This window comes from Ictidomys tridecemlineatus, chromosome 10, assembly GCF_052094955.1.
Source record: "Ictidomys tridecemlineatus isolate mIctTri1 chromosome 10, mIctTri1.hap1, whole genome shotgun sequence".
NCBI lineage: Eukaryota > Metazoa > Chordata > Mammalia > Rodentia > Sciuridae > Ictidomys > Ictidomys tridecemlineatus.
Window position 1 is genome coordinate 115,250,883 of NC_135486.1, and position 13,853 is coordinate 115,264,735.

The 13,853-nt window shown below is 41.0% G+C and overlaps 1 protein-coding gene across 2 annotated transcripts in view; it reads left to right on the forward strand.

Moving 5' to 3' along the window:
* Zkscan1 (zinc finger with KRAB and SCAN domains 1) overlaps window positions 1-13,110 on the forward strand; it is a 41,191-nt gene extending 28,081 nt beyond the window's left edge. Inside the window, exons 1-5 of one of the 2 annotated variants that reach the window (XM_078023769.1) lie at window positions 2,403-2,456; window positions 3,434-3,509; window positions 7,366-7,858; window positions 8,130-8,319; window positions 11,918-13,110. In XM_078023769.1, coding sequence (XP_077879895.1) covers window positions 7,460-7,858; window positions 8,130-8,319; window positions 11,918-12,759 — 1,431 coding nt within the window. In that variant the 5' untranslated portion in view covers window positions 2,403-2,456; window positions 3,434-3,509; window positions 7,366-7,459 and the 3' untranslated portion in view covers window positions 12,760-13,110. Of the gene's footprint in view, window positions 2,457-3,433; window positions 3,510-7,365; window positions 7,859-8,129; window positions 8,320-11,917 lie in introns of those variants that run through there. The other variant, XM_005328431.4, reaches the window with a different exon arrangement.
* Window positions 13,111-13,853: the final 743 nt, after the last annotated feature.

Sequence of the window (13,853 nt, forward strand, 5' to 3'; positions counted from 1 at the left end):
GATTACCTCTAGATAGGGAATAGGGGTGGGAGGGAAGGGAGGGAGAAGGAGAATAGCATCGATGGTGAAAGGAGACCCTCATCATTATACAAAATACATGTATAAAGATGTGAATTTGGTGTCAACATACCTTATATATAATCACAGATATGATAAATTATTGTATAATTAAGAATTGTAATGCAAAAATAAATAAATAAATAAATAAATAAGTGTTTGGATCTTGACTCTCCCACCAATTAGTTGTATGATATTGGAAAAGGTACTTTTCTGGGTCCAAGTTTTCTGATCTTTAAAATGGAAAATTTTAATATTTCACAGGGGTAAGTGTTCTCAAGATTATAATATTTCATGGTATTAATATTTCATAAAGTAATGGAGATAAATGTGTGTGTGTAGTCCATTGTTTCCAAAGATGCTTACATTATCACTCTTGCAGCGTGACCAAGAGATAATCCACTTTTCTTCCCCTTGATTCTGGGCAAGTAACTGTTATAAAAACAACAACAAAAAAAAATGGTAGAAATCATGCTATATAACTCCCACTGAAATTAAGGCATCTACAAGTCCTACCCTCTTAAAATGCTCCTTTTGGGGAATCTAGTCATCAAGCCACAAAAAGACCCAAGCAGTGAAGTGGAGGGACCAAGCCCCCAGGCCAATATCCCCAGCTGAGTTTCCAGTCTCTGGCCCAGCACCAATTGGCAGCCATCGCTGCTCAAGTGACACCATGGAAAGCAGAACAGGCCAGCCAATCTGTATCTTTGTGAGGTGATGTGGAAAAAATTAAAACAATCATTGTATTAAGGTATTAAATTTTAGGGTAATCTTTTATGCAGCAAGAAAGAATTAACAAAATGCCTAACAGTACCTGGCCCATGGTAAGGACTCAAAAGGAGGTGTATGGAGGGAATGGCAGTGGTAAATAAGTATTATGAAAAAGTTGGAGAGAAGGGAAAAAGTTAATATGATCTGGGCAAACGATAGAAAAAAGATGTTGAAGTTTATCTAGCCCAACAATTCACTGTGTAAAACCTCCATACCCATCACCTAAGTGCTCTCCCATTCTTCAGAATGGCACAGGATGTTGGAGGACACGAGTTCACTTTTCAACAACCCTAAAAGAATGTTTTTCCTTTTATTGAATACTTCCATTATTTCTATTCATTGATCTCATCCTACCTTCTGGGATCTCATAAAACAAATTGTATTTCCAAATGAAAGCACTTCACCAGTACTTGAAAACTAACATTGCTTTATAATTATGCTATATAGCTCCCACAGCTGAAACTAAGGCAACTTGAAGGCATTCCCCACCTTGTTTTCTATAACAAGGAATAAAGACAAATTCTGCAAGTTCTCTTAGGATGAATGCATGGTGTTCAGGCCTCACATCTTTAGATTTGCTAATGTAATCTTTGGATGACCACTAGCTTGTAAATACTCCCCTTAGGATATGGCACCTAAGACAGGCCAGTCTCAGACATCTGACCAATTCTGAAAGATTGGCTTTATTTCAAAAATTCTAAGGAAATGATAATTATGTCAGAGGTTTACTGCAAAATAATTTGGTAAGGAGTGGGAAGTCCATGACAGAATTAAGAAAATGAGACTAATTTTGACTATTATGTCATTTTTTAAAATATTTTTATGCTTTTGAAAATAATTTTTTAAAAATGATACTAGAAAACATCGAGGGGGAATATCTAAATTTATGATATATATGGACAGGGAATTTCGTGCTCAGGCATGCATTCATGTTCCTGTCCCTCAACATATGTGACTTTTGCAACACCAGACAAAAGCAATCTCTCTAAGGGATGCTGGGTGGGGGGGGACTGAGGTCGAAAACAGCATCTTCAGTCTGGGAACCTACAGCTGCACAAGACCATAAGGGAAAAGACAAGCAAAAACCTCCTTATCAAGTCCTGCAACACCCAGAGAAGCGCAGCCCCTATGATTTATTTCTGCAGGGGAAGGTTAGGACCCGCAAATACACACGGCCACTTCGGACTGATACCATGACCCGCATCTGCAAGTGATATCTGTACCTCCCGCTTCACGGGCCCAGGTACGTAAACGTGGTGATGGGCCTGAGGCAACACAAGAGAACCCGGCGCTGCAGTCTGCGAGGGGCCCTAGGTTGCCCCCCAACCCTCGTCCCAGGGCGTCGGGAGCTATGCTGGAAACCCGACGAAGCGATCGCCTGGTCGGTCCGTCCGGGTAGAAACGGGCAGAAAGCTGTCTGACTCCTGAAGGCCTTAATCTCCTTTAAGGGCGATTCCGCTTTTCCAAACGTTCCTGAACCAGGGCATCAAGAAGTTTCCCGAATTCCTAGAGGGGCCACGCGGCCCCGCAGCAACTCCCGCGGGGGCGGGGCTCTGACGCACTTCCGGCTGCGCCGTCCCGCGGCCCGCCGAGCGGTCTCCCCGCGCCCTGAGCGGCTGAGACTCACGGTGAGCCTGTTGGTCCCCGGTTATCGCGGCGGGTGGGGAGGGGTCGGTGGCCAGGTTTAGGGAGGGACAGGGGGACTGACTTAGCTGCTGTGGTCTCTGGGAATCTCCACTAGCGGGGCTGTGGGGAGGAGCCCCGGTCCCTGCCCAGCCCGTGCTGATGGAGGCGCCTGCTCTCTGGAATGGCTTTTCCACCCCCTGGGGCTTTAACAAATGAAACCTTGTCTCCTCTGCGCCCCAGAGGAGCTTTCTTTTGTGCTCTCTCTAGCCGAGCCGTTCGTTAGTCGGCCTGGGGCTGCCCGCCCTTCCTTCCGTGGCTCTCAATTAGGTCTGAACTCGGGGCTCATTGTTATAAGTAACGTCCGATGGGTGGGAACCTCCTGTGGGAAGCGGCATCTTGGCAGCCGCGGGCCGTGCCCAGCCCCTTCGGGCTGCGCTCAGGTTGGAAAGCTTACGCACAACGGAGATCTGGTCCGGTTTGGAAACGTTTTTTAGAGGACCGATTATAAGTAGGGTGTAAAGAGAGGTGATTTGGCGGGGGAGGAGAGATTTGGAAAGCCATGCTATATAAGGAAAAGTTTAAGTACTGTGGACCGGGGGATAAAAACCACGGTGGAGAGGAAACAATCTAGGTAGCTCCAAACAAAATTTCACTGTAGTTGAAGACCATGTGAGTTGTGTGAGCCTTTGTTTTCTCTTCACTTGCTTTTTGAGTTTATGTACACTTTAAGAAAAACTCGAATGCCAAGACCAGGAGAGCATCCCAAAATGAATCTTTACACAAACTCCGCGTGACCAGATGTTAAATTACTGGTTTGCTTCAGGGAGGGAAAAAATAATAATGTCAAGACAGTTTATTATCCAATTTTTAAATGTTTAAAATTCTTGCCATTGAAGATTCCAACGTCCGTGGAACCGTTTCGTTGAGGCTTTAATTTGCCTTTCTCTTCTCTCTCCCCACTTTTTTTTTTTTTTTTTAGCGTGCACTCACTGTTGTTCCTGCTTACTTTGAATTTGTAATTCTCCTGCCTCAGCCTCAGTGAGCTCCTATTACAGGCATGCATCACCACATCTGGGACAGTTCTTATTACTAAGATTGTGCACGTTTTTCTGAATTAATTAGTAAGCTGAGACAGGAATGAAACAGAATCCTACATGATTATTAGATTTTAGTGGAATATAGAGAATAAGGAGAGGAGTGATGAGACCTAGTGGAGAGATAAAGGGCCAATTGTGATTCTGTCTGTCGAGCACAATCATGGCGCTTTATTCCAGGAGATTAGTTGGTACTTCTCCCCCGCCTCTGTTTTTCTAGTAGTCCTGCACTTGGGTGATTTGGTGGCTATACTAGGTGCAGACAGAGACCAGTGTGAAGGTGCTGAAGCTGGTCCACTCTGTCAGAACATCTAATGGCATCTCTTAGGATGCTTCAGGATTTGTGTTTTTAATAAAAAACCTAAGTGTGAGGCTGGGCATGGTGGCAGGTTCCGTAATCCCTGCAGCTTGAGAGGCTGAGGCTAGAGAATGCTGAGTTCAAAGCCAACCTCAGCAACAGTGAGGTGATAAGCAACTCAATGAGACCTTGTCCCTAAATAAAATATAAAATAGGGATGGGGATATGGCTTAGGGGTTGAGTGCCTCTGAGTTCAATCCCTGGTACCAAAAAAAAAAAAAACAAAACAGGGTGTGGAGGTTGGGGATGTGGCTCAATGGTTAAGTGCCCCTGGGTTCAATTCCCAGTACCAAAAAGAGAGAGAGAGAGAGAAAGAGTTACAATCTTAAAAGTCTGCAAGCTAAATTGACCAGGGCAAGTTGTCTAGCATGAGGGAAACAACACCTAAATAAACAAAATAAGAGTATTGTGTTCATCTACAACTCTGTGTGTGTGTGTGTGTATGTATTTATTTATTAAAAAAATGAATCAGAGCCAGGCTGCCTTGTTCAGTGCTAGATTGCTTCATCCAGGGTTCTTGAGGAAAGAATCTGGGTAGGACATGATCTTTTCTCTAGGCACAGTATGTTCTTGGTCTGTACTGGTTTCAAACCTAGAGCTGTTTTTACCTCACTAAGGGAGCATTGTAGTTAATTTTAAGTCCAGTTCATTCATTCATACACTCCACAAAATCTTTTGTTTTAAGAGACAGGGTCTTCTTCTATTTCCCAGGCTAGCCCCAAACTCTGGCTCAAGCAATCCTCGTGCCTCAGTCTCCACTCCACTTTATTGAGCATCTGTTATATACCAGACGTGTGCTAGACTCCCATTCTATTCACTCCTCAGTGAATAGTTTACATAGTAAACTAAAGCTCCTGTTCTCTTTCCACTTTATATTGTCTTACCTTCAGCTACAACTTATCACTTGAGCTTTCTGCTGCTCAGTGACTTCTTCAGAGATTCTTCAGCCTTACCCTCAACTGTAGGGTACTTCCCAAGCTAGTTCACACCCCAGATCCAAGTAGCTTTTTTAATATTAAAAATACTTTGATTATTTAAAAATAACATTCCTCAGCAGGGATACAGCAGCCACGCCCATAACCCTAGTGACTTGGAAGACAGTAGAATAGCAAGTTCGAGGCCAGACTGAGCAACAACAAGGCCCTATCTCAGAATTTTAAAATAAATAAAAAGGGCTGAGGATGTAGCTTAGTGGTAGAGAATCCTTGGTTTGATTTCTCGTACCATAGAAATAAATAAATAAATTTCTTGGCTGGTTAAATTTTTCTTACTACATCAAAGGATACCACAAACTCTCCATATTCATCTTTTCTACAAATTTTTAAAGACTATTGGCTTTCATTTCCCAAACTGACTATTCATTGGTAGTTCCTGAAGATGGAGAATGGCATTTTCCTATTTTGGAGTATTTGGGGAAAGTGGTAGCATTGAAAATATCCTAAGATGTTCCATAATTTAAACAACAAAAACTAAAAGTCTTGTTTGGTGTTGGCTAACCCCTTATTTCCTAGCCTCAAATTTAGCCAGAGAATCCTTTATTTGGATGATTGGCTTTAGTTATGAAATAGTGCTGTATGTTTTTCTTGCTATGCCGTAGTTTCCCTTCTCATGTTTTGAGCTTCTTGCTGATGTTTGTGATTCTATTGCTAAGCATTCCACCAACATTAATTTCATAAATACAAACTTTCTCCATACAGCACCAGCAATAAAAACTATTTAGTTTGTCAAAGGACTATTTGTAATACCTTTAAAGATTTTTTGATTACGAAAGAAGTAATATATATTCTTTTTTAAAAATTTGGAAATCCAAACAAGAAAAGAATCTTGAAATTCTCTATCATTATATAACCCAGCAATGTCACTGTTAATTAAGTTTTGGTCTTTTTTCCCTCGTTATGTTTGTACTATGCACATATTTATCACTTTTTAATACCTCGAGGTGCTGGCAAGCCAGATCCAGGGAGATTGATGCATGTACAAAACTAGCTTAGTTTGGTGTTTTAATGTGCTAGGTCGAGATGTACTACAAGTCCTCCTTCAGGTTTTATAAAGTATTTATAGATCCTCTTTACAGTCTTTACAGTTATTATCAGTGTAATTTCATGTAGGTGTTTTTAAGTATTTCTCTTTTTTAGGACTGGCAGAATTTTGCTCTTCTAGATAGCCATATTCAACATAGGATGCCTAGGTGTCTTGAAAGATGCTGCTTAAGATTTGAAAACAGGAAGATCAGTCACAAACATAAGACTTTGATTAATTTATGTATTTTTTCTAAAATATGCTTAATAAGTGCCAGTAATTATAGACTGATTCTCTTGTCTATTTATTTACCATCTCCCCTATTATAAAAGTTTGAAAGCTCCCAGAGGGTGGGGTGTGTGTTGTACTTGCCTACTGCAGCCCTAGCACCATCCGCATGACAGGTATTCAGATATTGAATGAATAGACTTCATGGCAAATGAAGAGAATCGAAGTGATTATGTTATTACTTGTGTGTTGGTATTCACATGTATCAATAGCCTGAAAGATTTAGAGTATTTAAAATTTAAAAGAAAAGACACTAAACATTTTAAAAAATATTTTAGTTACAGATGCACACAGTACTTTTATTTTTAAGCGATGCTGACGATCGAACCCAGTGCTTCATAGATACTAGGCAAATGCTCTACCACTGAGCTACAACTCCAGCCTTACTTTAAGCATTTTTTTTTGTTTCCTCTATTTTGAGTGACATTTTGTCAAAATAAATATCACAATAAGAATACATGTCACTTTTAGTCTATTCTCTATCATTCAACCTGCCTTTCTGTTAAAAAGCTAAAGACATTTAAAAACTTGCATATGCCCTACTTAAAATGGGTCAAGTGAAGCTCAAAATTATGTCTTTAATTACACTTCATTATTATATGTTAATTAATTCCAACCTCATACCTGGTTATGCCAACAAACCCAGTTATTTGACTACTAAATTTTTAAAAAATATATTTCTATATAGATAGAAACAATAACTTTATTTTATTTTATGTGGTGTGAGGATTGAACCCAGTGCCTCATACTAAGCAGGTGCTCTACCATTGAGCCACAAACCCAGCCCTTGACTAGTAAATTTTTAATGTTCAAGTTAAATAAATGTCTTAGGTTCAAACAGACAGTATTTGACCACTAGATAGCTTGTTGAATGTTTCAGAAACTAAGGTATCTCTAGTTGTAAGATTGTGAAACAGTTTTTGGAGCAAATTAATCTGATTTTAAAATTATGCCACACAGCACTTTTTAGGAAGGTAGAGACACAACACAGTAAAATCAAAGTAGGCTATTAAAGCTGACTCCAGAATAATTTTGAATAATAATTTTGGTCGTAATTTCTGCAATTTCCTGTACTAAAAGTATGTCGATAAAAAACAAACAAAAAAAGTCACTTTTTCATTTGGTGATTTTATGGTGACTGTATTTTCATAGGTTTAACGTGTGGCCCTAAGAAACCAGAAACCCAAAAGAACCAAAACTCCTGCTCCACAAAGCCTGCCCTAGAGAAGCCATTTCTGGAGTCTGTATGATGACCAAGGTGGTGGGCATGGCCACAGTTCTGGGCCCCAGGCCCCCTCAGGATCAGGTGGGGCCTGTGATTGTGAAAGTCGAGGATGAAGAAGAGAAAGGGAAGTGCCTTCCCAGCCTGGAGATGTTCCGTCAACGCTTTAGGCAGTTTGGGTACCATGACACCCCTGGGCCCCGGGAGGCCCTGAGCCAGCTCAGGGTGCTCTGCTGTGAGTGGCTGAGGCCGGAGATCCATACAAAGGAGCAGATCCTGGAGTTGCTGGTGCTGGAGCAGTTCCTGACCATCCTGCCCCAGGAACTTCAGGCCTGGGTGCAGGACCATTGCCCAGAGAGTGCCGAAGAGGCCGTCACTCTCCTGGAAGATCTGGAGCGAGAACTGGATGAACCAGCACTGCAGGTAGGGAAGGGGGGCTTTTTTAATTTCAGATATTAAAAGCATAGCATTCCCTGCAGGAACACGGATTTGTCCATTCAACCAAATTAGCTGGGTAGAATTACTGTGAGTTGGACCATTTTCCTTGTAAGTTTTCTTCTCCTGTCCTAAACTACCTTTAATCTTGAGGATCCAGTAGGATGGATGTTTTTCTTTTCTTTCCCTAGTTTTTCCCTGAGATATTTCATTCTAATATGAGCTGTGCACAAACTCAGCCATTTCTTACTGTTTCTAGGTTTCAACTCCAAATGAACAGAAACAAGTGTGGGAGAAGACATCATCTTCAGGAAGTGCCAAGGCATCCCTGAGCAGCATGCAGACACAGTCTGTGGAGACCAGTCCCAAGTATGAATCCTGGGGGCCTCTGTATATCCAAGAGACTGGTGAGGAGCAGGATTACACTCAGGATCCAAGAAAAAGTCAAGGTGAGCACCATTTCACAGGGCCCTGGCCTTCATAGTTGAAGAAGGAGAAGGATCCATAATTTCTGGTGTGTAGTGACTCCTGGATTGACTTGACTAGCAGGCTAACTAAGCAAAGTAGTTTCCTTTCTTCCCCACATTTAACTGTATCACCAGGGTCCTGGTGTGGGAACAGATGGCACACTCTTAGAGGGCCAAGTGAAATGAGTTAGGTAAAGGACTTTACAGAGTTGTGGACAGCCAATGACGGGTAGAGCACCCTAGACAGCAATGTAAAGGTATTATTATCACCAGATGTGGTGGTGCATGCCTGTAATAACCCAACTATCAAGAGGTTGAGGCAGGAAGATTATAAGTTCAGGGCCAGTCTGGGTAACTAAGCAAACCTTGTCAAAAAAAAAAAAAAAAAGTAAAAAGGACCAGGGATAGGAATGTAGCTCAGTGGTTAAGCTCCCCAGGGTTCAGTCTCCAGTACCATTTAAGGGAGGAGGGCATTACTCTCTATGAGCCTAAAGAGTAGAGAAAGAAGACCTGTCACCAGAGTCTGATGAGAGCTGTAGCCTTGGTTGAGGGAGGAGGGAGGTCACTTGATAGGAGCTGTGGCTGCAGACTCTGTCATCAGATAGAGAGCAAAAGGAATAAATACCCCAGTTTGACACTGCTCTTGCCCACACATCTTCTGCTAGTGTTCCCTAGACACCCCTGGCAGCCAGATCAGGACAAACAAGACAGTTGTACAGTCCTCTAGCAGTTAGTTTCTTGCGGGTACAGAGCAAGAAACAATGGATCGGGAAAGAATGAATGGAAGATAACCGGCAGCCTCCTTTCTGAAGCTAGCAGGTCACAGCTGTATTGGGGTAGCTGTACTTCCCTGCTCAAATCCACAGATCATAGTTTAAAGAACAGTCTTAGACACTATAGATGGTTTTCCCCTTTGTTATTTCATACTAATGGTTTCTACGCTCATACTATCATTTCCTAAAAGAATTACAACTAAATCTTAAAATATTTAATGTTTAGTTATGTTTATGAAAACATGGGACATTATTCCAGATCTTATAGTCCACCAGGACTTTGCTCAAGTGTAGGTGGTGTAATCGCTAATCATGTGTATGTTGTGCTTTCATGAGCAGAGTCTATAGCCCTCAGAAATCTCCATGAGATGTTACCGTGTCCCACACACATGGAATTCCATCTTAGAAACAAGGGTGGGGTTTTTGTTTGTTTGTTTGTTTCTATATTGGGGATTGAACTCAGGGGTGCTTAACCACTAGCAAATCCCCAGTCCTTTTTTTATATTTTATTTTGAGACAGGGCCTCACTAAGTTGCTGAGGCTGGCCTTGAACTTGTGATCCTCCTGCCTCAGCCTCCCAAGCCATGGGGTTATGGGTGTGCACCACCATGCCTGGCTGGAAACAGAGTTTTGATCTCTGTTAATCATATTCTCTGGGAAAAGTTTAAAAAAAAAAAAAGGGAACTGTCTGGCTAAATTTAAATGGTTAATGCCAATTCTTCTCTCTAGTCATTTGGAGCCTTCTGGAAGTTTCTAGACTACTTAAAGTTATAGATAGCCATAATGGTTAGTTTTATTTTCTGTTTCTCTTGGCATAGTCACTTGGCAGTGCTACCCAGAGGAGAGGTTGAGAGGAAGGATTATCAGAGCCAGTAGCAGGCTCAGGTTTTAGTGTCCAAATGGGGAGAAAAGACAGGTTCTTGAGCCCTCCTGAGGGAAAGGAAGTTTCTGAAAGCCTTGCATGAAGACCCAAAAGGTTATACACTAACTGTAAAAAGTCTTGTTAGGCCCAAAGAACGATCCTACTAGCATGGGATCCAGAACCGAAGTTTGCCAATCTAAGTGGAGATAGAAGCATACTCGGAGACATTGAAACCCTAGACAGCTACCTTAGTAGGAGATCTGACTTTGTTTTACCTGAATGGTACAGAAACCTCCAAGCCAAGAAGTTAACATAAGCCTTGGTTCTCAGTACGTGACAGAGCAAATGTGAAGCCACAGACCGTGTATTCCAGCAAATTCTAGACTATTCCAGGCTGTACAGTTATTTAGAGTGAGAGTTGGGGGGGATAAAGCCTTTCTAAGAAATAAAAGTTATAAAATTATGAAATACCCAAGGGAGAATAAAAGTCAGTAGACACAAACAGAAGGAAAATTAAAGCTCAATTATCTATGATAATGGAACATCGATGTAAATCACTTTATAATATAAGTTGGTTTCAAATAAATTAATACAAATCATTGCAATCTCAAGATAGTAAGAAGCTGTTGGGGGAGGGATAAACAGGCAGCTTTAATTAAAAACAAAATAGAGTTTCTGAACATGAAAACTGTGGTCAATAAAATGAACACAGTGGCTGTTTTAAACAGTTAAAGAGATGATTAGTGGACTGAGGGGTAAACTGAGAAAGTTACCTGAAATGCTGCATGGAAAGAAGAGATGGAAGGCACAGAGAGTAGTGGGGAGTGGGCAGGCCATACAGCTCTGTTTAACATCAGTTCCAGGGGAGAATAGAGTTGGGAGAGACTGAGATTGTCCAGAAGTGATGAAAGACACAAATACTCAAATTCAGGAAATAAACCAAGTGAGCTGAATGTCCCTGAGCTAAATGTCCCTAAAAAACTGTTTTTTTTTTCTTTTTTTTTTTTAATCTTTATTTTATTTATTTATGTTTATGTTGTGTTGAGGATTGAACCCAGGGCCTTGCATGTGCTAGGCGAGTGCTCTACCACTCACAATCCCAGCCTCAGAAAACTGTTTTTCAAAGCCTGCTTCATTAGACTACTTTTGAAATCTTAACTTGTATTAAGTTACTTTTATTTATGTTAAGTAAGATGTACGTGCTACACAATAGCTCATGGCTCATTCAGTAACTCAAAATGTCACCAAGGGATTGCTTCTTATGAAAAGTGAATAGGAGGATGAAGAGAGAGAGAGAGAGAGAGAGAAACGGGTTCCATGGAGGTATAACAGTTCTCCACAAGAGCCTGTTTTTCAGAGTGCATTTCTCATAGTCCCCTTTTCCACAAATGGTTAAAATGACTTTGATGAAGTGTTAACTACCTAGAAAAATGCTTTAAACTGGTTCAGTCTGATATTGTCACTAATGATAAGACATAGCCAGCATTAGTTAAATGGTGAGTTAACCCCCATTCATATTAGTCCTAATCTGGAATCAGAATGAATGTAAATGGGACTGAATACCCTGAAAGTTCTTCATTACTTTCATATTCGGTGCTGTGGAAATGCAGGTTCTGTGAGTTTGCTGCTTAGCCTCATCTCCCTTAAGTTATTTTTGTTCCTTAATCTTTGGTCATTGTTCCTGCCTGAGCATCATTCGTCTCCTTTGCTCCTATTCAGATGTGCTTATTTTCCTGTTATACCTTGTGCCATATATATATATATATATATATATATATATATATATATATATATGAAGCTTTCATGGCAGAAATGTTCATGTACTCATCAGACCATTGTAGCTTGTGGTAGGGAGCTTATGTGTGACGATCCTATTTCTCTTTTAACTGTTTCTTCCTCTTAATAGGAAACAACAAGCATATCCTTTCTCCATTTCTTGTTTCAGACTATAAACTGGATCCCCATAATGAGGAATCAGCAGATGAGCAGAAAAGTTCTGAAGAAGAGTCTCATGCAGATGGACTCAAAGGGGATATCATTCCTGTGATTGTTGCCAATAAGTGTGGAGCCAGGTCAGAAAGGCAGTGGGGGAACCTTGGAAAGGAAAGAGGAGCAAAAACCCCTCTTCAAGACACAGGTTCCAAGAAAGGGGCAGAATCCGTACACACTAAACCCACCCCAGGAGAGAGACGTTACATATGTGCCGAGTGTGGGAAAGCCTTTAGTAATAGCTCGAATCTTACCAAACACCGGAGAACGCACACTGGGGAGAAACCTTATGTGTGCACCAAGTGTGGGAAGGCTTTCAGCCATAGCTCAAACCTTACCCTCCATTACAGAACACACCTGGTGGAGCGGCCCTATGACTGTAAGTGTGGAAAAGCCTTTGGGCAGAGCTCAGACCTCCTTAAGCATCAGAGAATGCACACGGAAGAGGCGCCCTATCAGTGTAAAGATTGTGGAAAGGCTTTCAGTGGTAAAGGCAGCCTCATTCGACACTATCGCATCCACACTGGGGAGAAGCCCTATCAGTGTAATGAGTGTGGAAAGAGCTTTAGCCAGCACGCAGGTCTCAGTTCACATCAGCGCCTCCACACTGGAGAGAAGCCCTATAAATGTAAGGAGTGTGGGAAAGCCTTCAACCACAGCTCAAATTTTAATAAACATCATAGAATCCACACTGGGGAAAAGCCCTATTGGTGTAATCATTGTGGAAAAACCTTCTGTAGCAAGTCAAATCTTTCTAAACATCAAAGAGTCCACACTGGAGAGGGAGAAGTACTATAATTGTCAAGTATCCCTCTTTTATTATTGTTTTCCTAAACTTTAGAACGTAAATGGTAGGGAGAAGCCCGTGATGCAGTAAACTCTGTTGATAGATTTTGTTCCACCCACCATCAGGGATGCCTGTGGAGTGACAGCTCCACAGCACTCAAAGGCAGGAGGTCCCCTCCCCATACTTCAGGACCCAGCAAACCATGCCAGCATTGCCTTCTGCATAAACTGATGTATATCCAGTATAATTAAGAAATATTAAAACTGTTTAACCTTTCAATGTATATTCCAGAGTTATAACTTGTGAAGAATTGATAACACTGAACACAATTTAATTGAATTCAGAATAAACATGTAACATCATATCATGCCTCAGGACTATTATTGTGATAAATGACGTACTATCAAAACTGACTATAAAACTATTACTACTGGTTTAGCTCTTAGAAATTTTGAGTTGGGGGTAAGTAAAGCTTTTGTTACTTGTGAATGTATATATGAGAGGTTGTGGTAGAGTGTGTATAGAAGCTACATTTTGGTCTACATTGTGCTTTTTTTCCCTACGTATTAAGTACATTTTTTTTTTATTGTTGGGATCATTTCGTCAACTTTATTTGCATTTTGGTTGTACTTATCCTGTCCATTCCAGAGTCTATTAAAATTGACTCTCCCTGGGCAGCTTCCTTCTTCCAAAACACAATTTGATTATCTTAAATCCATCCTGTCAAAAAAAAAAAGCCATCCTGTCTGTCCTGTCTGCAATCTCTGTGGCCTCTTAAAACATTTTTCCTTATGGTGTTTCTGGTCCAGAAACCTAGAAACCCAACTGCTTTATCTTCATATTATGATAGGTTTGTTTTGTTTTGTTTTGTTTTGTTAAGTAGTCACTGAAATAAATTTTTGCCTTCTTCCAAGCAGGGTAACAAGAAAGGTTCATGCTAGTACCAGTCTCTGGAAGCTGCCCTGTATGCCATCCCAGGATCCAATTAGGCCACAGTTCTAAATGATAGTCTTCATGTATCAGCCATATATTTGGGGTGGTGTAAGGTGTAATTACTGGAAAAAGAAATTTTTTCTGTTTCAAGTAGTTTGTTAAAGATCTGGGT